Here is a 24,392-nt window from a genome sequence, read left to right as displayed (position 1 = left end):
TTTATGAAAGCAACACATAGATATTTCTGTTTTCTAATTCTTATTCTCCCAGTAAGAAAAAGAAAATGAAAATCATGGTTAATCCCATCACACACAGAAAATAACTATAAACATCATAATATATAATCCGAGTGTTGTGAAACTTAGTATGAAACATTCAACAGTGTTTCTCAACCTTTTCCGCCACCTTGCCCTCCCTGAGAAGTCTTTTTAGACATTCTTTTTGGAATACTTGAAAATTTAATGCCAAGGATGCCCTGTGTATCTATTTATATTCTGTGGCCCTGTGGAGGGCCACAAACCATTGTAATATCCAAGATTTTTTTCACCCCGTCCCCAAGAAACAATTTTTGCCCCTTGTGGGTGATCTTACCCCATTGAGAATACAAGCTCTAATTAACATTAAATAACAATTTTTTTGTCTGTTTAAGAACTTACTGTTGTGCTGGTCACATACTGTTCTTGGTGCTTTATGTATATTATTTATTTATCATAACTCCCCTATGAGGTAGGTACTAGAGAGTTTTTGTCTTCCTTTTACAGCTGTGGGGACTGAAGCACAGAGAGGTTAAGTAACTTGCCCGAGGTCACACAGCTGTGAAGGAATAGAGTGAGGATCTGAGCCCAGGAAGCCTGGGTCCCAAGCTCACTCTTAACCACTCAGCTATGCTACCTTGCAGCAATACAATCAGATTGTGAAAATTCAAAAGAGATAAATAGAAAGCAAAGGGTACACTTTCCGAGTTTCCTTCGTCCCCAGAAGCAATCACTGGTACAAGTCTGAAAGGTGACCCCCCGCCCCGGGATTTTTACATACGTGTGTATATATGAAAATACACTGTCTCTTTCATTTCAGTGTAAGTACAATCATCCAGGCTTTTCCCCATATATTCATCTGTGTATGGAGAATTTTTTAAAAATTAGAATCACGCTGAACATACTGTTGTTTCAACCTTGTTGTTTGATTTAAAAATACATTAGCTGCTTTGAGACCATAATTTCGTTAAGTGCGTGAACCCTAATTTATTACCCTGATCTGGATTATTGGCTATTGAAGTAATTTCTAGCTTCTCACCACTATAAAGCTGTGATGATATCTCTGTACATAATTCTTAGAAGCTGGAATTATAGAGCCAAAGGGTATAAACATTTTTGAAACTTTTGTTGTATAAATGCCAAAACTTGCCACCTAAAAAAATGCCATGAAATTGCCATCCCAACACCTTTCCCCACACTGAGTATTATCACCTGTTTTTAATCATTGACAGTTTATCAGACAAAAAGAATGTATTAATCCCGATATTTTTATCTCTGCCCATGACTCACATCTGGAGCCTGTCTTTCTCTCGTGCAGCATAAGGCAAAGCTGGAATGGAGAACGAATGAGGGCAGGCAGTGAGGGGGTTAAAGCGGCTCAAATCACTAGTCTGCTAACCACACTCTCAGCGTCCCACGTACAAGGCCTGCCTGTCAGGCACTTAGCATGTGCTCAGAACGTGGTATTTTCATCACTCCTGCTTCCAGCACAACCCCCTGGCTGTGTACTTCTCCACCCTCCGAGTCTGACCTTGTCCCAGATCCATTTGGTAGAACCGGTGCATTCCTAAGGCTGCCAGAGTCCCCATCCTTCCTTTTGCCAGCCATGAGTGATACTGTAAGAAGTAAATATCCTTGTGTACAGTCCCATCTGGTCCTACTGCAGCTATCTGCAGTGGGATCCCTTTTCAACGCCCTGCACGCCACACACATGCCCATCCTACCTGTTCATATTCCATACATATGCATGCATATGTACATAGGTGCTTGCACGCATGCACATGTGCTCATGTGTGCATAAACATATATGCACACGTGTTCATGCCCCAGTGTGCCTTGGTGCTTCTTCTTAACTCCTTCAAGAGCAGAGCCAGTGCGTTCACGCACGTGCACACACACAGTTCTGTGCATTCAGGATTCAGGCCCAATTAGGCCAGTGGGAATCCTCTCCCACATAGACTTTCTGTATGTCCCACAGCCCTGAGCTAGGACACCCTGCTGTCTAATCCCACAGTTCCTGTACTTCCTTCTTACTTTATCAGTATTCCCTATAGATCATTTTCCTGCTGGCCTAGAAGCTCTACTAATCCTTAACTTGCTCACTACTGTTTCTCCAGTGCCTAACACGCTGCTTAGGAGGTAGTGAGATGCACAAGAAATATTTGTTGAGTGAAAAAAAGAAGGAACAGACTTCAAGCTGATAAAGGATGTTGTTCCAAATATTTTTAGAGTATCTTTTAACAAAGTGGCCAATTTCAGATAAACTCATGGTTTCACAAGAAAATATCTTCGCAGCATCAGATTTCAAGCAGCCTGGTCAGTCATCCTTTCGGAGAGACTGGAAAGAATGCAGAATTGAAAACAGGTCCTTGCCCAGCTAAACATCTTGTAAATTTTACTGTTTTGCAAAAGTTCCTGTCACAGGAATAACGTATGGGGGAGAGGTTTAGCAAGGGGCATTGCTTGCTCCTCCTCCTCAGTCCTTGAAAATGTTCTAAACTAAAGCCTTAAGTGACTGCTTCTCTGGCTCGCTCTCAACCAACAAATGCTGTGGAATCCCAGGACCGCTGGCTGCTCCCTTTAGCGCAGGGTCTCTGAGCTGCTTTGTGGAAAGAAGGTTTATTTTGTCCAGCAGGGCACAGGAGCTGAGAGGAAGAATGTGCAGGCCTCTGTCCCCTTTAACAAAGGGAGAACTCGATGTGGTTTCAGAGAAGCTTGTCTTGCTGGGTGACTTCATGTGGCCTCCATTCATTTCATCCAACATTGACTCTGCAAACTTTTTTTTTTCTTTTTTTTTTTTTTGAGACGGAGTCTTGCTCTGTCACCCAGGCTGGAGTGCAGTGGCACAATCTCGGCTCACTGCAACCTCCACCTCCCAGGTTCAAGCAATTCTCCTGCCTCAGGCTCCCAAATAGTTGGGATTACTGGTACGTGCCACAGCACCCAGCCTTTTTTTGTTGTTGTTGTTTTTGGGTTTTTTTTTGGTTTTTTTTGTATTTTTAGTACAGACGGGGTTTTACCATGTTGGCCAGGATGGTCTTGATCTCTTGACCTCGTGATCCATCCACCTCAGCCTCCCCAAGTGCTGGGATTACAGGGGTGAACTCTGCAAACATTTTTTGAGTCCCTGCTGTGTGCCAGGCTTAGAGATGATGACGATGTGGTCATGGGAAGAGAAAGACTCACCACGGTGGTTGCTGGAGGATTTGGGGAGCACACGAAAGGGGCATCTGAGCTATGGGTGACCAGAGAAATGTTCTGGAGGGTGGTTGGGGGTGGGTAGTGCAAAGAAAGGCAGGCTGAGACATGCAGTAGGAGAGGCAGGAGCCAGGCTAAGGCCACCATGAGCAGCATCATTCTAAGAAGCTGGATTTTCTCCTGCAGGAAATAGGGAGCCATTGAGGGTGATGAACAGATGACAGTAGGCTGTTTGGCCTGGTCATACCATTGGCTGAGGCCCTGTCCCCCAGGTGAGTCTGTTACAACCATCGATTGTGGACCATTCATCCCATCGCTCACTCTCCCAGCAGCCTCCAGCAAGAGCTGCGATTTTACTGCACTTCATTAAATTCCACACAATGTTTTAATGACCTGAGCTCCGACCTTTCTGGCCTCCAGCAGGGAAAGGTCTGGCTTTTCCTTTTCAGGGAGTAGCGGGCTGGGCAGACCGGCCTCCCTTCTCGCAGCCTCGCACAAGAAGCCTGAGCACGTAAGACATCTGGAATGCATCAAAGGCGAGGCCCAGCCAGAGCCGGCGTGCTCGGTGCTGCTGCCTAACTCCTTCAAGAGCAGAGCCGCCACATTCACAAAGCGTCTGGAATCGGAACTGATCGTCCTCTCTGCTCTTTCTGCTTTCCTTCCAGGCCCTTCCGCCGCAGCCATCCACACGGGAGGCCTCGCGATTGCTCGGAACCACCCCGCAGGAGTTCAGCTGATACTTTCTAGTGTGGGGCGAGAGATTTTGTGGAGCGCATTTAAGGGGTTTTTGTTGTGACTGCTGCCTTGTATATATTTATTTTCTTTCTTGGAACTGGGCCTCGCCCTCCTCCCACTGACATGATGGCCCAGTCCAAGGCCAACGGCTCGCACTATGCGCTGACCGCCATCGGCCTGGGGATGCTGGTCCTTGGGGTGATCATGGCCATGTGGAACCTCGTACCCGGCTTCAGCGCGGCCGAGAAGCCAACAGCTCAGGGCAGCAACAAGACCGAGGTGGGTGGCGGCATCCTCAAGAGCAAGACCTTCTCTGTGGCCTATGTGCTGGTCGGGGCCGGGGTGATGCTGCTGCTGCTTTCCATCTGCCTGAGTATCAGGGACAAGAGGAAGCAGCGGCAGGGCGAGGACCTGGCCCATGTCCAGCACCCGACAGGCGCTGGGCCTCACGCCCAGGAGGAAGACAGGTGAGGCCTGACTGTCCCCTTCCCTCCCCGGATCGGGGATGGGCACGCACGCATGCACACACATGCTCACACCTTTCCGTGGTGAAAAGACTGTCATCTACAGGCTTTATTGTCCCATGTTCGCCCATGACGCCTCTGTCAAAACAGTTTATCATTTTACAAATAACTTTAGACTTTTCTACCAGAGCTTCCCAAATAGCATGGTACAAATGGATTACAGGTAAACCAAGATTTTTTAAAATTTTTATTACAATAGATTTTTACACCATGGAATACTATTCAGCCATAAAAAGGAACAAAATACTGTCTTTTGGGTCAGGTGCAGTGGCTCACTCCTGTAATCCCAGAACTTTGGGAGGCCGAGCAGGTGGATCACTTGAGGTCAGGAGTTTGAGACCAGCCTGGCCAACATGGTGAAACCCTGTCTCTACTAAGAATACAAAAATTAGCTGGGCATGGTGGCACATGCCTGTAGTCCCAGCTACTCGGGAGGCTGAGGCATGAGAATCGCTTGAACCCAGGGGAGTGGAGATTGCAGTGAGTGAGCTGAGATAGCGCCACTGCACTCCAGCCTGGGTGACAGAGTGAGACTCTGTCTCAAAAAAAAAAATACAAAAACAAAAAACTGTCTTTTGCAGCAACTTGGATGGAGCTGGAGGCCATTACTCTTAAGTGAACCAGCATTTTGACCCGCCCAGGGTCACTGAACAGGGCCTGGGGTGGCCAGCATATTTGCTTGTCCCTTCACCCCAGCATGCTGTGTGTATGCTTTAATTTGAAATGGCTGGGAAGCAATTTTCCATTTGAGCAAAAATGCCACCAACAAATTTAAAAGATAAGTGATACATTGGGGAACATATGATAATAGTTGATATCCCCATTATAAAAAGAGCTCTTAGAAATGAATATGTAAGATGAATATACCAATAGGAAACAGACAAAGGTTATGAATATTCCATAGATGTTCAACCAATAGATGTTCAACTTCATTAGTCATGAAATGCAAGCAAAAAGATGTCTTTTCTTTTTCTTGCCTATCATATTGATCAAGATAGACAGCCCCTACTGTTGGAGAGTTGTAGGGAAGATGGATTGCTGATGAAATGTTGACTGATAGAAACTTTCTTAAGAGTTTCACCATAAGGGGCAGTACTGAAGATGTGCGTATTGATTCTATTGGTAAGAGTTTATCCCTGGGAGACAGTCCCACAGGTGCAAAGGAGTTGGTACCAGTATATTTATCAGATCATTGTTTAGGATAACAAAAACTTAGAAACAACCTAAAAAAACCACCCACTGAGTTAAATGACGTACCTATTCAATGGAGTTCTATGCAGCAACTGTTGATCTATATTTGTTCATGTGGGACCATATCCACAACAATGAGAAAAGGAGGATATAATACAGCATCTTTGGTCAGGTTATGGTCCCATCAAATGTTGTGGCTGTGGGATTGGAGAGGGGTAGGAAAGGTATACACCAGAATGTTACAGTGGTTTGTCTCCAGGTAGAAGGATTCGGGATGTTTTTCTTTTCTTCATTAGATGTTTCTGTGTTGTTTGAATTTTCTACAGGCATTTCTTATCTTTATAGTTGGAAAGGAATTGTTCTTAATTTAATATGGATTAAAGGGAACCCTTGGTACACTAATGGTGGGAATGTAAATTAGTGCAACCACTATGGAGAAGTTTAGAGGTTCTTCAAAAAACTCAAAATCGAGCTGCCAAATGATTCAGCAATGCCACTTGTGGGTATACATCAGAAGAAAAAAAATCTCATTATATTGAAGGGATTTCTGCCCTCCAGTGTTACCAGTTACCACCCCTTTCTGTGGTAATGAGCTGGAAGTTCCCTTTCCTAGAATGTTCTAAATAGCTTGCCCTTCAATTTACATTAACCCGCTTCTTACTTTTGCACATAATTGAAAGTGGGTGTAAGTGGGTACAAATACAATTTCCAAATTAAACTCATTTTCTGATAGCAAAGAATAATACATGCTGTATTGGTCAGGGTTCTCCAGAGACACAGAACCAGGGGGATATATATATTTTTTAAATGGAGATTTATTATGAGGAATTAGTTCCTGGGATTATGGAAGCTAAAAAGTCCCACAATTTGCCATCTGTAAGCTGCAGACCCAGGAAAGCAAGGGGTATAATTCATTCTGAGTTTGAAGGCCTGATTGAGAACAAGGGGAGGTGAGGGTATAGATCCTAGTCTGAGAGCAGGAGAAGATGAAATGAGATGTCCCAGCTCAAGCAGTGAGGCAGGGAGAAATGAGTCAAATTCCTGCTTGCTCTGACTTTTGGTCTATCTAGGGCCTCCATGGGTTGGATGGTGCCACCGCACTGAGGAGGGGAATCTGCCTTACAGAGCCCACCGAGCTGAATGCTAGTATCTTCCAGAAACACCCTCACTCTCACAGTGTTTAATCTGGGCAACTGTGGCCAGTCAGGTTGACACCTAAAATTAACCATCACACATGCTTATTCTAGAAAACTTGAGAAATATAGAAAAGAACAAATATCAATCACTCATCATTCCCCACCCTAGCTGTGAGCACATTTGAGTTCATTCCTAAAGGAGGGTGTGAGGAAAACCAAGGCAGACTTTGAGGTTTCTGATGTTGGCCATGATCACCCCACAGGTTCAAGTATAGAGTCCTGGAAAGTGGCTATTGGCGTTAATTCCGACAAATGTGTAGAAAATATCCTGACTTTTTGGTTTTCTCTTTCAACAGTCAAATGAGAATAAGGCTGAGAGGACCTGATCTTTTTGAGTCTTGGGATAAACTTGGAAGATAAAATTACAGAATAATTTGAGACACACATAAATGTTATATTTCAGATATTCTTTCTCTACTGAAAGTTGGTAGCAACTTTGTACATTTCTGTGTTGCCTTTGACCAAAGGACCCAGCTGAGCATTGGAATAGCTCACCCAGCATGTCGCTAAGTGGGAAAGGCTTAAAGGCAAAGGAGGTTTAACACCCAGATAACATGGTGGAGTAGTTGAGAGTATAGTCTTCACTTCCTGCCCTCCCATTTCCTGAAAGTCTGACCAAGTCATTTAATCTTGATGTATCTCAGTCCATCTATAAATTGGGTATTATAATAATAGTGAGATAGAAAACAGGCAGGACTTGTTTTCTGATCATAACCCTGCTGACCAAAACAGGATGTGGTCCAGATGAGATAAGGTTTAAAAAAACACTAGCCAAAGCCAGCAAACGGGAACGAGGGTGATCCCTGGCTGCCCTCATTGCTCATCAGCATGGGACACTCTCACCAGTGCCATGACAGTTTACAATTGCCATGACAACGACCTGGCAGTTACCATCCCTTTCCATGGTAACGACCCAGAAGTTACCTTTCCTAGGAAGTCTTAAATAGCTTGCCCCTCAATTTGCATTAACCCACCCCTTAATTTGCATGTGACTAAAAGTGGGTATAAATACAATTTCCAAGAGCCCCTATGTGGCCAACTCAGGGTGTACTGCCTATGAGTTAGCCCTGCTCCACAAGAAGCAGTGCCCTTCAATAAAGAATTGTGGTCTAACACCACTGGCTCACCCTTGAATTCCTTCCTGGATGAAGCCAAGAACCCTCCAGGCTAAGCCCCAATTTGGGGGACTCACCTGTCCTGCATGACTAGTACTTAACTCATAGTGTTGTCAGGAATCTGAAATTGGTTCATATTTGCTAAAATACTTAGAAGGGATCCCAGCTCATAGTAAACACTTGAAGTGTTCACTTTTATTGCCTCTAAGACCCATTTGTTATTTACAAGGCTGCTGTGTGTGGACTCTTTGGAGCCCATCTCTTTGGGATTTTGAATGACTTGAGCACAGGCTAACACTCTTCCTGTCTGTGTGTCTTGCAGCCAGGAGGAAGAAGAGGACGATGAGGAGGCTGCCTCAAGGTACTATGTTCCCAGCTACGAGGAAGTGATGAACACAAACTACTCAGAAGCAAGGGGAGAGGAGCAGAACCCAAGGTTGAGCATCTCTCTCCCATCCTATGAGTCACTGACGGGGCTCGACGAGACCACCCCCACATCCACCAGGGCTGACGTGGAGGCCAGCCCTGGGAACCCCCCTGACAGGCAGAACTCTAAGTTGGCCAAACGACTGAAACCGCTGAAAGTTCGAAGGATTAAATCTGAAAAGCTTCACCTCAAAGACTTTAGGATCAACCTCCCAGACAAAAACGTCCCTCCTCCCTCGATAGAGCCTTTGACTCCTCCACCGCAGTATGATGAAGTCCAGGAGAAGGCCCCCGACACCCGGCCACCCGACTGAATGGCCCCACTTGAGCCACGCTCCCTCCTGTCTCTCACACTTTTCACCCCCAAGACTCTAACAAAGCCACATGAGCCACAGTTGAGAAGCAGAGGGGCCAGCTGTGCATGGAGCCATTTGGATGGCGGTGGGGGGATTCTGTGTATCAGGAGTGACTTTGTTGCCCCACACAGCCTCCTGCTGCAGGTGCTTTGGAAAGAGATGCTGCCTTGGAGCTGGTGAATCTGTGGACCACATTCAAGGGTGTGGCACAGGCATCTTCCCGTCCTCTTCACTCCGAATCGCTGGCGACACATTCTCCTTTCCAGCTAGGAAAGGGTTCCTCGCGGCTGGTTTAGATTGTGGTTGTTTGTTTTGCTTCTACTAAGACTGTTTTGTTTCAAAAAGGAAACAAGTTTTGTGTTTGCTGTCTACGCTGGAGTCCTGAACTGTGGGTAGAAAACACGACCTGGCTTTGTAGAAAGGACACAGGGCTGTTTTATGAACTAAGCGGTGAGGCTCAGGTGGCGGCTCTCGCAGAGCCCCTGATGCTGTTGTTCTTTGAGGGCTTAAGGCCTGATGAACTTAGGCACGTGATGCATAACAGTCTTCAATGGTACACTTAACTAGTCTCTTCTGTGTAACAGCAAAAAAAAGAAAAAAGAAAAAAGAAAACTGTAGGAAATGTTCTTTTTGAAATGCCATGCAATGGAGCTTTTTGTAATAAAATATTTTATATGTAGTACATTTGGGTGCTGAGTTACTTTAGCAGCTCTTCCAATACTGACTTTCTTAGGGGAAAATGGCAATAATAATAGCTAATATGTACTGAATACTTATGCCCAGTGTTGTGCTAAGCATTTCACACATCACCCCATTTTGTCTGGACCCAAGTCTGGTAATAATGCCATTCTGTGGTCAGCTCACAGAGGCTTTAGGTTAATGTAAGTGCCCTGTGTCACACTGCTAGTCAGCAGTAGAGCTGGGGTTTGAGCCCAGGTTGCCTGGCTCCAAGGCCTGAGTTCTTATACACACCCCCATACAGCTCAGTGTAAAGAGCTTTTCCAGACTTTGAATGAAGACTTGTACTTCTCAAGTTCAGAGGTTGTCCCTGTCAACCCATGCACCCAAAAGAAAGTTCTGGTTGTTTGAACAGCAGCTTTCTACCTGTCTAGGCATCCTTCCTATCTCCCTCTGCTAAGAACTGGCCCAGGAGGGAGCTCAGTGCAGCTTGTCCTCTGCCCCCAGAACTGACAGGCCATGTAAGTGTAGGGGGTGGGTGAGCATGTCCCCCTGGAGGGGGAAAGTGAGTCTGTGCAGCCCAGAAAAGCAGTGCAATGAATAAGAAATGCCCAGGGGATCGCACGCTGTTGAAGAGGGGACATAGGAGGGGAATGGAGACCTCTGGGGTCAGGATCTTGACCGTGGAGTGAGTGGGAAAACAGACCCAAGTCCAAAGGAAGCCTTCCTGCTATTGGTGGGCATGGAGCCAGCCTGCTGAGGAGTCTGTGTCAACCTGGTTGGAAGAGCAATTCCCAGGCCCAGATGTTTTCCTAACAAGCTCCGGTGGACAGAGAAGGGATGACAGGCACCAAGTCACCTTCTTATCTCAAGATTGGCAGCAGTGACTAAAGTTCGAAACTTTCACTTTCCTTATGCGATGCATTATTAAAAGGGGAGATGTTGGGATTGGCTTTGTGGCATGGGACAGACACCCAGAGCCCTAGTCCGTTCCCCGGCCCACTCCTGAGCCGACCCATGGCTCTTTGTGTCTCATGTCTCTGGGCTGGGCTTGCTTTCCTGTTACTTTCTGTGCTTCTTCCAAACCAGAGGATAAATGGGAGGAAAATAGAAGAGAAGAGTAAGGACCCAGATGAGTTGAGAAATAACTTTCTGGAAGAGCTCTCAATCTGGCTTCTGGTAGACACCTTTTGGGGTGTCTCCCTAGTCTAGATCCTCCATGGGGGAGAAGGAGTTGTGAGGCTTGGGTGGGCTGATTGGTGGTCCCCAAAGGTATCAGACCCTAATCCCTGGAACCAGTGAATATTACCTTGTATGGTAAAGTTTTTGCAGATGTGATTAAGGATTGAAGATGATGGGATTGTCCTGGGTTTGCCAGGTGGGCCCTTAATGCCAACCACAAATGTCCTCACAAGCAAAAGAGGGGAAGAGTGTATACAGAAGAGGAGGAGGCAATGTGATCCCAGAGGCAGAGATGGGAGTGATGAATCTACAAGCCCAGGAAGGCCGGCAGACACCGGAGCAAGGGATGGACTCTCCCCTAGAGCCCCTGAAGGATGCAGTCCCCTGCTTACACCTTGATTTCAGGCCAGTTAATATGATTTTGGGCTTCTGGCCTCCAGAACTGTGAGAGAACAAGTCTCTATTGTTATTGGTCACCAAGTTTGTAATAATTTGTTAGAGAGTTCATAGGAAACCGATACAGAGCTCAATCTTCAGCTCACTAGAGATCAGCCCCCGCTTTGGCCTCAACACTTCATGCATCTTCCCACAGAGAGGAGTGCAACGGAAATAGCATTTAGGACCCCTGCTTGTATGTGTGGAAATGATCAAGTAGAAAATTATTCATATTATTCAGAGGATTGTAATGGATATGTGGTATACACAATATAAAGCCTAGGCTCACCTCTTTCTAAAATGGGCAGAAAGAATGTTAGCTGGAAACCTTAACCACAGGTTTGGAGTCCTAAATAGTGCCTCGAGGCAAGGAAGTTCTCTGCAGTACTGAGTTAAAACCACCTGTCAAAGCAGGAGGCCACCTTCACTCAAAATTCCCCAAAGCACATTTGCCCTGTTTGTTTATTGGTTCAGAGCTATCATTATCATCCTCAGGACTCTCTCTTTCTCTTTGGACTAGAAAAGAAAAGAAGAAAGGAAGAAAAAGGAAGAAGGATAGAAAGGAGGAAGGAAGATAAATAGAAGGGGGAAGGAAGGGAGGGAGAGAAGGAAAGGAAGGGAAGGGAGAAGGGAGGGAAGGGAAGAAGGAAAGGAAGGAAGGAAAGGAAGGAAGGAAGGAAGGGGAAGGGGAAGGGAGGAGAAGGAAAAGAAAAGGAAGGGAAGGGAGGGGAGGGAAGTGAAGGCAGAAAAAAAAGGGAGAAGCTAAGAAGGCAAGAACCAGAAGACTCTAGTTCTTTTCTTTGCTCCCAATCATGTTTTTGTCCCTAAAGTAAACATAAGAGCACAAACATGGGGGAAATGCAAGTAGCAACCCAAATGGCCCCAGGGCTATGAAAGAGCAGCAAGAAGAAATCTGAATGAATTCCAGTTTTCTAAAGTCCCACTCAGCACTCCCACCCTACTCAAAAGGACAGATCTCAGCAGCTTGTTGGGATCATGTGACATCCATGCTTTCAAGTCACAGCTGATTGGATCTGAGGTATGTATCCAGGATACCCAGGGAGAACCAATCAGAAGCTGAGTTTGGCTAGGCAAGTCTTTCCCAGGAGCCCGGCTTGGGATGGAGAGGTCAGTTCTGAGTGATGTGGTCTCAGGGTTTAGGTGACTGTTTGGGGGCCATCAGGGTGGGTCATGGACATGTGAGGCAGGACAAGCCACTCTGCAGACAGAGAAGGGAGTTAACTGCTCAAATACACAGCCATGAAAAATGAGCCTCAGAGACCGCTGCCTCCTGGCGACTTTCTGGTCCTTGGTCTTTGGGAAGCCCAACTGTGCTGAGAGATGGTGTCCCCCAGTCAATTTCCTTCTTTAGCTTTGATCTTCTCTTTATTTTCTTTTTTGAGACGGAGTTTCGCTCTTGTTGCCCAGGCTGGAGTGCAGTGGCGCATTCTTGGCTCACTGCAACCTCCACGTCCTGCCTCAGCCTCCCAAGAGATTCTCCTGCCTCAGCCTCCCAAGTAGCTGGGATTACAGGCATGTGCTACCACACCTGGCTAATTTTGTATTCTTAGTAGAGACGGCGTCTCACCATGTTGGTCAGGCTGGTCTTGAACTCCTGACCTCAAGTGATCCACCCGCCTTAGCCTCCCAAAGTGCCGGGATTACAGGTGTGAGCCACTGTGCCTGGCCCATTTTGATCTTGAATTTAACTGAAATCCTTGAGGACAGAATGGCCTTTCCATTGTCCACAGTGCTGGGCCCAGAGTTGGTACTCCACCTGACCTCGATTTTGATTTTTCCTTTCCTCTGACTGGTTGCAGTTCTGGGGAAGGGGAGCCACGAGCAGGTGCTTAAGGCACAAGACTGGAGCATGACTGAGACTGCAGTGTAGACCACTGCCTGGGGAGTGCAGCTGAACCAGCTGGACCTATCCATTTCCACGAATGCTTACTCAGTGCCTGTTAGATGCCAGGTACTGCTCTAGGCTCCAGGATACAGCAGTGAAGCTAAAGCCTGCTCTTCATGGGGAAGATTCGTGCTTGGGCACTGCTTCCCAAAGCAGGTCCTGTGGCCTTGGGTGACGGTCACCTTTGGGTGATCATTCGGGACTGACTAGTTGAACTGGGTGCAATACATTTGAAAGCTGCAGGGTAGCCACGTCCACAGAGAAAGCCAGTCCTGCAGGAAGAGATGGAGGAAGCAGAAAGGCACGGAGGAAACAGCCCTCCACAGAAAGAGACAGATTTGCTGCTTTGTAGTTCCTGGTTGGGGAGCCTGGCCACACACTGTGACCTTTGGGTATATACAACACGCCAGTCTGCTTTCAATAATGCCTATCTTTCCTTAAGCAAGTTGGAGTGGGCTTCTGTTATTTGAAGCCACATGTCCTGAAATGACTCACTTCTGCATGGACAAGCATGAGATGGCAAAGCCAAAATCAATCCACAAGCATTCTGAGATACTGAAAATGGGACGCAGCTGTATCGCTGGAAATGCGTGGATCAACTGAACCACAGGCTCTAAAAGGCAGTACATGAAAAGCCCTTCTGAGGATTCGTGGACTTATTTCTTATTCTAAAGGCCCTGACAAGGACCATTTAGCTCCTAGGACAAACCATGCTGCATATTCTGGTGTGGAGTTACAGAAGGACAGCCCTTGTTATGTCTGCAAGCACGGAGGGTGGGAGAAAGGCTTCCCATCTGAGCCTCGATCTCTTCACCAGCAAAATGGAAGTTCCTCATTTTGTGATGAGTACCTGAAAACAACACAGGTAAAGTGCCCCCACTGCACCCGGCACAGACAAAGCAAGGGGGCCGGGCACAGTGGCTCATGCCTGTAACCCAGCACTTTGGAAGGCCAAGGCGGGCAGATCACTTGAGGTCAGCAGTTCAAGACCAGCCTAGCCAACATAGTGAAACTCTGTCTCTACTAAAAATGCAAAATTTAGCCAGGTGTGGTGGCACACTCCTGTAATTCCAGCTACTGGGGAGGCTGAGGCACGAGAATCACTTGAATCAGGGAGGTGGAGTTTGCAGTGAGCTCAGATTGCGTCACTACACTCCAGCCTGGAAGGCAGAGTGAAACTGTGTTTAAAAAAAAGGGAAGGAAGGAAGGAGGAGGGGAGGGGAGGGAGGGGGAGGGTGGAGGGGATGGGAGGCAGGGGGAGGGTGGAGGGGATGGGAGGGAGGGGGAGGGGGGAGGGAGGGGAGGGGGAGGAAAGCAGAGGGGATGGGAGGGGAGGGGGAGGGGACAGGAGGGAGGGGAGGGGGAGGGGACAGGAGGGAGGGGAGGGGAGGGGGAGGGGACAGGAGGGAGGGGAGGGGAGGGGGAGGGGACAGGAGGGAGGGGAGGGGGAGGGGACAGGAGGGAGAGGAGGGGGAGGGGACAGGAGGGAGGGGAGGGGACAGGAGGGAGGGGAGGGGGAGGGGAGGGGAGAGGAGGGAGGGGAGGGGGAGGGGATGTGAGGGGGGAGGGAGGGGGGAGGGTTACAGGGGAGGGAGAGGGAGGGTGGAGGGTGGAGGGGAGGGGAAGGAATGGGGGAGAGGAGGGAGTGGGGGAGAGCGGGAGGGGAGGGAAGGGGAAGGAAGGAAGGACAGTGCAGCTGTGATGAAGCCACAGTCGGATGGAAAACTGACCTGAGATCTAAGCGCTTCTCCCTGCATGAGCCTCACACTCACTTCTACAAGTGTGTTCAGAGAAAATTCACCAAACGCCACAAGTCTGTGAGGCATCTTCACAGAAAGCCGGCTTCAGGGAAACAGCAGCCAGGCCGCGTAACGAAGGCCAACTAAGGCAGCCCCCGGGGTCAGCCTAGCCCAGGGCTTGGGCCCTCCGTCACGGAGAGTGGTCAAGTCAGTCCGTTTGGTTTGGTTTTCAGTCTGATACCATGTTGTCAGCACATTCAGAAGGGAGCAGCTCATCCTAACACAATGAATCTCAGGAGGCCATAGCTGTCAGGACTTTTGATTTCCTGGCGATTCCTCAAGTGTGTTCTGCTGGATTTTATTGGGTGGGTGTGGAAAAGTCCCTAATTAGATCCATTTGGAAATCCCTGAGTGAAACAAAGTCTATTTTTATTGCGCACCTACGAGCCAGCAGGAGAAAGCTGTGTGCTTGTCTCTTTGCAGCGATGCAGCTGACCTCGGAAATGATGTCCAAGAATGCCTGAAGCTGAGATGGAAAGTGGCAGCACCTACTATGTGCCAGGTGCTCTGGATAAAGCTGCAAAAAAAAAAAAAAAAATGGAGCAAGTCCTTGCTGACACGGAGGTGACATTCTGCGTGGAGCCAGAACAGAGGATGAAAAATATGTATACGGTATAAACTCAGAAAATGAGAAGAAAAATAAAGCTGGGTGAAGAACAGGAGGTGAGAGGGGCTCACCTTCAGGGTAATCAGGAAGAGCCTCTGGGGGGTAACACTGGAGAAAAGTAGGCAGTAAGCCCCATGGGCATCTGGGTGCAGAGAATTCCAGAGAGCCTCTCATATGCTCATGTGCATTATAAATCTCAAAGGAGGTACCGCAGGACATAACATCTGCCAAACCAGTTTAACGCAGGCCCTATTCCCCCACAAAGCCTTTTCCATGGCCAGCATTCCCAGAACACACAACAGGGAATGACGATTGAGCCAAACACAGTCCTTCTACAGCAGAAAGAAATGGGCCCAGGGAAGATAAGACACTTGTCCAAAGTCCCACAGCTTGTGGGCAAAGATATCCGTTAGCCTCCTCACTGTGTGGCATTCAGATCACAGATCACCAGCTAAGGCAAGCCACTAAGATCACCCCATCCCCTGACAACTTGCGGGAGGCGGTCAAGACCGTAGATCCAGGATAAGCCAGACACAGGTGCCTGGGGCCTCCCGGCTCTCAGACCCACTGCAGACCTTCCTGTGTCCACCCCACCCCGATCGGGAAGTACCTCTGAAGGGAGGCTTGCCCCCCTCGTGACAGCCCCCACCATGAAGAGGAGTGGATGCTTCCCCGAGGTTTTGCCATCTGTGTGGATGACAGTTTGCCCTCTGGGGTGGTTTTCAAGTCACCTCCAGCTCACTCAGAAGTACCTTCACATCAGGCTAACAGGGGAAAGCTGTGTCCCTGTCTCTTCGTAGCAATGCATCTGGGAAATGATGTCTGGGAATGCCTGCAGCTGAGACGTGACAGTGAGCTGCAACACATCAATCTCACATTCTCCAATAATGGATGGAGAAGTCAGATACCAGCTCTCTTCAGATACCGTGGAGCAGGCTGGCCAGGAGAGGGAGGAAAAGACCCCAAGAGACAGAGGAAAAAAACAATATGTGGATGCAACCGTCCAGAAAAGTCACTGGAGAGAACGCACATCCCTACACGAGAGGCCTTGAAAACGTGGCCCTTGCAACAAAGGTTTCCTCAGGGCCAACCAGGCTGCTTGCCACACGTGTTTCCTCCACACCAGTTTCCCAGGGGACACGCAGCCCCTGGAACTCTGCACATTCCAGGAAGACAGTCAGATGGAACACACATCCATACAAACCAACCAACCCCCAGATACAACATACGCAATGAAACATTCTCCGCTCCCAGGAAGGCTGTGAAACAGTTGCACCAACACCAGAACTCTCTGTTTCACCTTAGGTCAGTGACTCTCCACCAGGACTGATTTTGCTCCCGGGCAGCACTTGGCAATGTGACAGTGGTGGGGGAGAGGCTACTGGCATCTAGTAGGCCAGGGATCCTGCTAACCCTCCTACAACGCCTAGGACAGTCCCCACAGCAGAGAATTATCCTGCCCCAAATGTCACTAGTGCAGAGGTTGAGAAGCCCTGTCCTAGATGCTCTTGGACATGGGGACTGCAGTCATACAGCCTGGCCACTCAGTGTGGACCCCGTCGAAAAAAAGCAAGAAACAATCATCCTTGCATTGCTTATCATTTTTCTTTTAAAAACCGTCAAGACTGTTTTTCTGTCCTTCCCCCCATCCCAGAACTGCAAATCTAATTCTCCATGTCATGGTATGCACAAATTTATCTTCCTTTCTCCTTTTCTCCATCCATTCTCAGCCCAACATCTGTTCATTAAAAACCTGATATGTAGCAACTGTAATATAAAGGGTGTGGGAAAGATAATGGTATAATACTTACAAATTCAAATAGACTCTGAGAAATTTTGGACTATTGAAAAAGCATACTTAAAACCAATGAAAGGTATGTAACAAAATAAAACAACTGGAATACAATTTCAGAAGCAAAAATTATAGCGTGACTTTTTCTGGGTTATAAATCTTCTCAGAAAAACAGTATCAGATAATACAGCATGATTCTGAGAGATAAGCTAGGCTTAGTACTTTGTTTTGTGGAGTTGTTTTCTTTTTCCGTTTTGTTTTTTTTGGTTTTTTTGTTTTTTTTGAGACGGAGAGTCTCGCTCTGTCGCCCAGGCTGGAGGGCAGTGGTGCAATCTCAGCTCACTGCAACCTCCACCTCCTAGGCTTGAGCGGTTCTCATGCTTCAGCCTCCTGAATAGTTGGGATTACAGGCTCCTGCCTCTATGCCTGGCTAATTTTTCTATTTTTAGTAGAGACGGGGTTTTGCCATGTTGGCCAGGGTGGTCTTGAACTCCTAGCTTCAAGTGATCCACCCGCCTCGGCCTCCCAAAGTGCTGGGATTACAGGCATGAGTCATCGCACCCGTGGGCTTAATACTTTGTAAAATTTAGGAGTTGTGCAGGAACTTTAAGAAGAAGAAAATGTTCTTAGTGTTTATTCTCAAGATGTCTTATTTCAGAATGTATCCTTGTGATACTATCTAGTCAAGAAAAATCATTAGCATCTATTTTAACAAAGCATAAAAGAGAGATAAACAATGGAATAACATGATAGCAAGATTCTTCTTTTATTTTTTGGGGAAAGTATGACAAGTCAAGTATGTGTGTTCATAAAAGAAATTGTATAAATACTTGACATAAGCCAGTGAATAAATGCCCCACCTTACCTAATTGCTGCAGCTTTCAAAATTAAACCGAGAAAGAAAGCTGCATCTTTTGGTTTCTGACAAATTAGTTACCTTTTAAAAATCAGATTCAGGCTGGGCGCCGTGGCTCATGCCTATAATCCCAGCACTTTGGGAGGCCGAGGTGGGTGGATCACGAGGTCAGGAGTTCCAGACCAGCCTGGCCAGCATGGTGAAACCCCGTCTCTACTAAAAATACAAAAAAAATTAGCCGGGCGTGGTGGTGGGCACCTGTAATCCCAACTACTCAGGAGGCTGAGGCAGGAAAATGGCATGAACCCGGGAGGCAGAGCTTGCAGTGAGCCGAGATTGCGCCACTGCACTCCAGCCTGGGTGACAGAGCGAGACTCCGTCTCAGAAAAAAAAAAAAAATCAGATTCAAAGTACTGGTTCACCAATTGACTTTTTGAACAGGAAGGGTCATGCTGTCCTAGAAGTTACCAATGGTACATTCATTTAGCACCAACTGGGGTGTTGTTTTTTTTTTTAATCAGCACAAATGCAGTAGAGAAAAGGAAATAGGAATATACATTTTATAGGAGAAGTTGGGGCATATGAGGGCAATAATTTTATTGACTTTAAAAGGTAATCCTAAGCTTATTTAAAACATCCATTGAATCCATGAAAATGGCAAGGAGGAGTCGGGAGTGGTGGCTCACACCTGTAATCCCAGCACTTTGGGAGGTGAGCAGATCACTTGCAGTCAGGAGTTCGAGACCAGCCTGGCCAACATGATGAAACCCCGTCTCTACTAAAACCACAAAAATTAGCTGGGTGTGGTAGTGCACGCCTGTAATCCCAACTACTTGGGAGACTGAGGCAGGAGAATCGCTTGAACCCGGGAGGTGGAGGTTGCAGAGAATGGAGAACCACTGCACTCCAGCCTCAGTAGCACAGTGAGACCCTGTCTCAAAAAAAAAAAAAAAAAAAATTGGCAAGGAGAAATCAGGACAAACATTCTAGCTGCTATTTGGAATAAACCTTGATTTTGATGTTTATTTTTCCAGTTAAAAAAGTTTTAATGCCTAAAATTTTTCCAATGGCTGAAAGTAGTAAAAATCATCCACTAATCTTCCCTTAGGCCAATAATAGAAAGGTCTCACGGGGCAAAATAGGAACCAGGAATAAGACCAGAGGGGGAGGAGGAGGAGAAGAACACCATTGACTAAGTCCTACGCATATGTTGAAGGCAGACTATCCCTTGCTCCTACCTCCTGGGTAGTAATTTCATAGACGTGTACATTATCATACACCCCTCCAGTGAATAAACACTGAATTAAATGGAATATGATTTTATCTCTGTGTATTGCTTCAACTCTGGGTTTCTGAACCTTGGCACTATTGACATTTTGGGCTGGGTAACCCTGACGTGGGGCAAGGCGTGGCTAGGTGGAAGGCTGCTCTGTTCCTTACAGGAAGTTTACAGCATCCCTAGCCTCCACCACTAGATGCCAGAAGCACTGCCCAGGTGTGGCAATCAAAAATGTCCCGAAGCATTGTCAAAAGTCTCCTGGGGGCCTGGGTCAGGGCGCAAAATGCCCGTGGTTAAAAACTGTACAAACTGTAGCTTTAGGTCTACTGGCTGCGGGGGGTTGCGGGCAGAATGTAGTATGGAGAAGTGGAAAAAAAAGATTGTCATCTCAGTGGCAATTTCCATGTTTGAAAAACGAAATATTGATTATTGCTTTGGGCCACAAGACTGGGAGAATCAAATGAGTTAAATTATATGCTACAAAATGCTACAAAAAGTAGAATTTTAAAGAGAAATGCTTCTAGAGTTCATCTTGCTCAGCTTCCTCGTACAGGAAAGGAAAACCGAGTAAAAAGATGTTTCCCTAAAGACCACAGTAATGCTTCACAAACACAAATGATTATAATGAAATATTAAGTTGTTTCCACCCAGAAAAACAAACAACACAAGAACCAACCCAAATGCCATGATGCTGGCACCATGTGAGCATCAAACCAAATAGTGACTTCAATGGATTGAAACACATCTACATAATTCCAAATCAAATATTCCTGATGATACTTTTAAAAACTCATTGGTCACTTTGGGAAGTTGCTTGTTACTGTGAATATTGATACATAAAGGGAAAGAATCCATCATTTATTCTGCCTTTCCTGAACAAACTGTGTTTTATGGTAAACATATAATTGGCCAGGCGCAGCGACTCACGCCTGTAATCTCAACCCTTTGATAGGCCTAGGCTGGAGGATGCTTGAGCTCAGGAGTTTGAGATCAGTCTGGGCAACATGGAGAAACCCCGTCTCTACAACAAGTTTAAAAATTAGCTGAGTGTAGTGGTGTGTGCCTGTGGTCCCAGCTACTTGGGAGGCTGAGATGGAGGGATCACTTGAGCTCAGGAGGTTGAGACTGCAGTGAGCCATGATAACACCACTACACTCCAGCCTGGGCAACAGAGTGAGACCCTGTCTCAATAATAATAATAATAATAATAATAATAATAATAGTTGATGAAGAAAATGCATTGACAGTTGATGAAGAAGAATTCTAGCAATAATTAACAAAGGAATATCAGAAAGATCACTATTCTGCAACCTCAAATGAAAGAATGGAGCTAGGGAATGATCCTCAAAGAATGCTGAAACTATTAGGTAAAAAGTTGATGAGGCCGGGCACAGTGGCTCACACCAGCAATCCCAACACTTTGGGAGGATGAGGCAGGAGGATCACTTGAGGTCAGGGGTTCAAGATCAGTCTTGCCAACATGGTGAAACCCCATCTCTACTAAAAATACAAAAATTAGCCAGGCATAGTGGCACTTGCCTATAGTCCCAGCTACTCAGGAGACTGAGGCAGGAGAATTGCCCGAACCTGGGAGGTGGAGGTTGCAGTGAGCCGAGATCTTGCTACTGCACTCCAGCCTGGGTGACAGAGGGAGACTCCATCTCAAAAAAAGAAAAAAAAATGTTGATAAGCCCAAGTGTCCACCGATGAATGAATGGACAAACAAAATATAGTCTATGCATACAATGAAATATTATTCAGCCTTAAAACAGATGGAAATTCTGACACATGCTACAACACGATGAACCTTGAGGACATTCTGCAGAGTGAAATAAGCTAGTCACAAACACACATACTGTGTGATGCCACTTATACGAAGTATCTAGAATAGCCAAACTCATAGAAACAGAAAGTACAATGATATTTCTCAGGGCCTGGGAGGAAGGGGAATTACAGAGCTAGTGTTTGGTGGGTACAGAGTTTCAGTTTTGCAAGATGAAAAAGCTCTGGAGGTTGGCTGCACAATGATGTAAATGTACTTAACACTACTGAACTGTATGCTAAAAATGATTCACATGGTAAATTGTATGTTATGTGTATTTTACCACAATTAAAAATAAAAACTGTCTGGGCCTGGTGGTTCATGCCTGTCATCCCAGCAATTTCAGAGGCCAAGGCAGGAGGATCACTTGAAGTCAGGAGTTCAAGACCAGCCTGGCCAACACGGTGAAACCCTGTCTCTACTAAAAGTAAAAAAATTAGCCAGGCATGGTGGTGTGCACCTGTAGTCCCAGCTACTTGGGAGGCTGAGGTGGGAGGATCGCTTGAACCCAGGAGGCGGAGGTTGCAGTGAGGCGAGATCTTGCCACTGTACTCCAGCCTGGACAAAACTCTATCTCAAAAAAAATTAAACATAAAAATTAAAAGTCACTGGAGAAAAATTTGATGAGAACTTTATGACGGACAGATCAGCCTGTCAGCACTGATCCTACCGAGCCATCTTGGCATCATTAAAAAGGGCCAACCAAGATGTTACATGTCCACGATGTGACACAGGAGGAATCACACAGCCTGCCTATGAAGTAGTCTTGACAACAAGAAGACCGGATCTCATCTGGCCTGGAGATTTCACTCTTAGTTTGCAGGAAACATGGGGAAGAGAGGAATAAGTTAATTGAAACTATGAAGAAGCAATCAGTCAAATCTAGGGTGTGAATATTCTATAGGATGAAACACCCAGTTTCTCCAGCAGATCAGTGGTATGAAAAAGGTAGGGGATGCTGTTATGGAATAAAAAATATTTCAAAGACATAACAACCAAACACAACGTGTGGATGGCGTCTAGATCCCGATGTCAACAAATCATCAATACAACGACATCTCTCAGAGAATCAAGAAAGTGTGAGCATGGATGGATGTTAGACGATATTCAGGAACTGTTACTAGTATTGCTAGTGTGATAATGTCATGGGGAAAATAATGTCATAAAGGTGGGGAAGCTCCTTTTAGTCAGGAAGTATTTATGTATGAAATGACACAATGTGTTTTAAGTTAATCCAAAAGGAAGTTAATCAAAAAGGAAGAAAAAAGCGATAAAACAAGATTGGAGAAGTATCGAAGCTGGATTATGGGTACATGGGGTTAATGGTACCCTTTCCCTACTTTTGTGTTGTATGTTTCAAAAAACTCCATTATAAACCCCAATTTTTTTCCATAGAGAAGCAATATGTTTATATTAAAAACTATAACTCTCTTCTATAAGACATTTCTAATGCAGACGTGAAGATTAATTTGATTTCTAGCTACTTCTAGCCCCCAAACTACCAGCATTTTTTTTAGTTTCAATTTTTATTTTAGAGACAGTGGGTACGTGTGCAGATTTGTACATGGGAATACTGCATGATGCCGAGGTTTGGAGTATGGATCCTGCCACACTGTCAGTGAGCACACCACCTGTTGAGTAGGTTTTTTTCTTTTTTCTTTTTTTTTTTTTTGACATGGAGTCTCACTCTATCACCCAGGCTGGAGTGCAGTGGTGCAATCTTGGCTCACTGCAACCTCTGCCTACCGGGTTCAAACAATTCTCCTGCCTCAGCCTCCCGAGTAGCTGTGACTACAGGTGCATGCCACCACGCCTGGCTAATTTTTTTGTATTTTTAGTGGAGACAGGGTTTCATCGTGTTAGCCAGGATGGTCTCGATCTCCTGACCTCGTGATCTGCCCACCTCAGCCTCCCAAAGTGCTGGGATTACAGGCGTGAGCCACCATACCTGGCCCTGATGGATAGTTTTTTAACCCTCCTGCCCCCACACCCTCTAGGAGTCCACAGGGTCTATTGTCCCTATATATTTATGTCTATGTGTGCTCAGTGGTTAGCTCCCACTTCTAAGTGAGAACATGCTGTAGTTTTATTTTCCTGAGTTAATTTGCTTAGGATTATGGCCTCCAGCTCCATCCATGTTGCTGCAAAGGACACGATCTCATTCTTTTTTATGGCTGCATAATATTCCATAATGCATATGTACCATAATTTCCTTATCCAATCTACTGACCACTGATGGGCACCTGGGTTGATTCCATGTCTTTGCTATAGTGAACAGCACAGTAATGAACTGACAAATGCATGTGTCTTTTTGGTAGAATGATTTATTTTCTTTTGAGTATATACTCAGTAATGAGATTGCTGGAGGACACCCAATTTTTTTAAGTAAGTAGTCCCAAAGGAACATACACACACACACCATAAGCAGAGCTAGCTATAACCAAAGTATAAGCGAATGAGGAAGCCAGGAATTCCTGAGGATAAATACCTCCATCAGTGTGGAGAGTTAACAGGTGCAGGAAATAAGAAGTCAGACCTCAGACCTTTGCAAACTGAGCTAGCAAAATCTACAATGCCCATATTAAGCCAGGACCTTGAAAGGTGCTCTACATCCTGATAAAGGGAAGGCTTTAAGTGTATTTTTCTGGACTGCCAGAAAAGGGAGCACATGGGCTCTGCAGGGTTTCTGGAGGGGAAAATTAACAATGGCCACCATAATAATGACGTTTGTTAACCCTGAGGATTCGTAACCACATGGTACTAGGAATTAGTTTAACACTCCGTGCATTCAAGGGGGAAACTCCAAGCTGAAGAAGTAAATGTAAGGGATCACAGGTTGGTAGCAGCCCTGGCATCCAAATGAAACAAACAAAAATCCTTCCTAGAGGAACGCAGCCAGAAATCAGACTCCTCAGGACTCCCGCAGATGAATTTCAATCAACACTGAGATCACATTCAAATTATTAACCCTCCAAGAAACAAGTCAGTATGAGCGAGAGTGAGCAGAAAGAACAAACAGTAGATTGAGACACTTCCTCGCACCCCAAGGACATCAGGTGTTGGAATTCCCAGATACTGATTCTACTTTGTATGAAATAGTTTTTAAAAGAAGGATTTAAAAATGAGCAAGGAATGAGATGATCAAAAATGGCCAGGCTCATCATCTGTAATCATGAGAGAAATGCAAATCAAAACCACAACGAGATACCATCTCACAACAGTCAGAATGGCTATTACTAAGAAGTCAAAAAAACAAACA

The 24,392-nt window shown here is 46.0% G+C and overlaps 1 protein-coding gene across 3 annotated transcripts in view; it reads left to right on the top strand.

The window, feature by feature from the left end:
* TMEM51 (transmembrane protein 51) overlaps positions 1 to 9,459 on the top strand; it is a 63,460-nt gene extending 54,001 nt beyond the window's left edge. For 2 of the 3 annotated variants that reach the window (XM_003806262.8, XM_003806263.6), the window contains 2 exons: positions 3,900 to 4,436; positions 8,318 to 9,459. In XM_003806262.8, coding sequence (XP_003806310.2) covers positions 4,093 to 4,436; positions 8,318 to 8,735 — 762 coding nt within the window. In that variant the 5' untranslated portion in view covers positions 3,900 to 4,092 and the 3' untranslated portion in view covers positions 8,736 to 9,459. The remainder of the gene's footprint in view (positions 1 to 3,899; positions 4,437 to 8,317) is intronic. The other variant, XM_057299783.2, reaches the window with a different exon arrangement.
* Positions 9,460 to 24,392: the final 14,933 nt, after the last annotated feature.

This window comes from Pan paniscus, chromosome 1 (genome assembly GCF_029289425.2).
Source record: "Pan paniscus chromosome 1, NHGRI_mPanPan1-v2.0_pri, whole genome shotgun sequence".
Taxonomy (NCBI): Eukaryota; Metazoa; Chordata; class Mammalia; order Primates; family Hominidae; genus Pan; species Pan paniscus.
The sequence above is the reverse complement of the archived record's forward strand: the minus strand, read 5'-3'. Positions and strand labels throughout refer to the sequence as shown.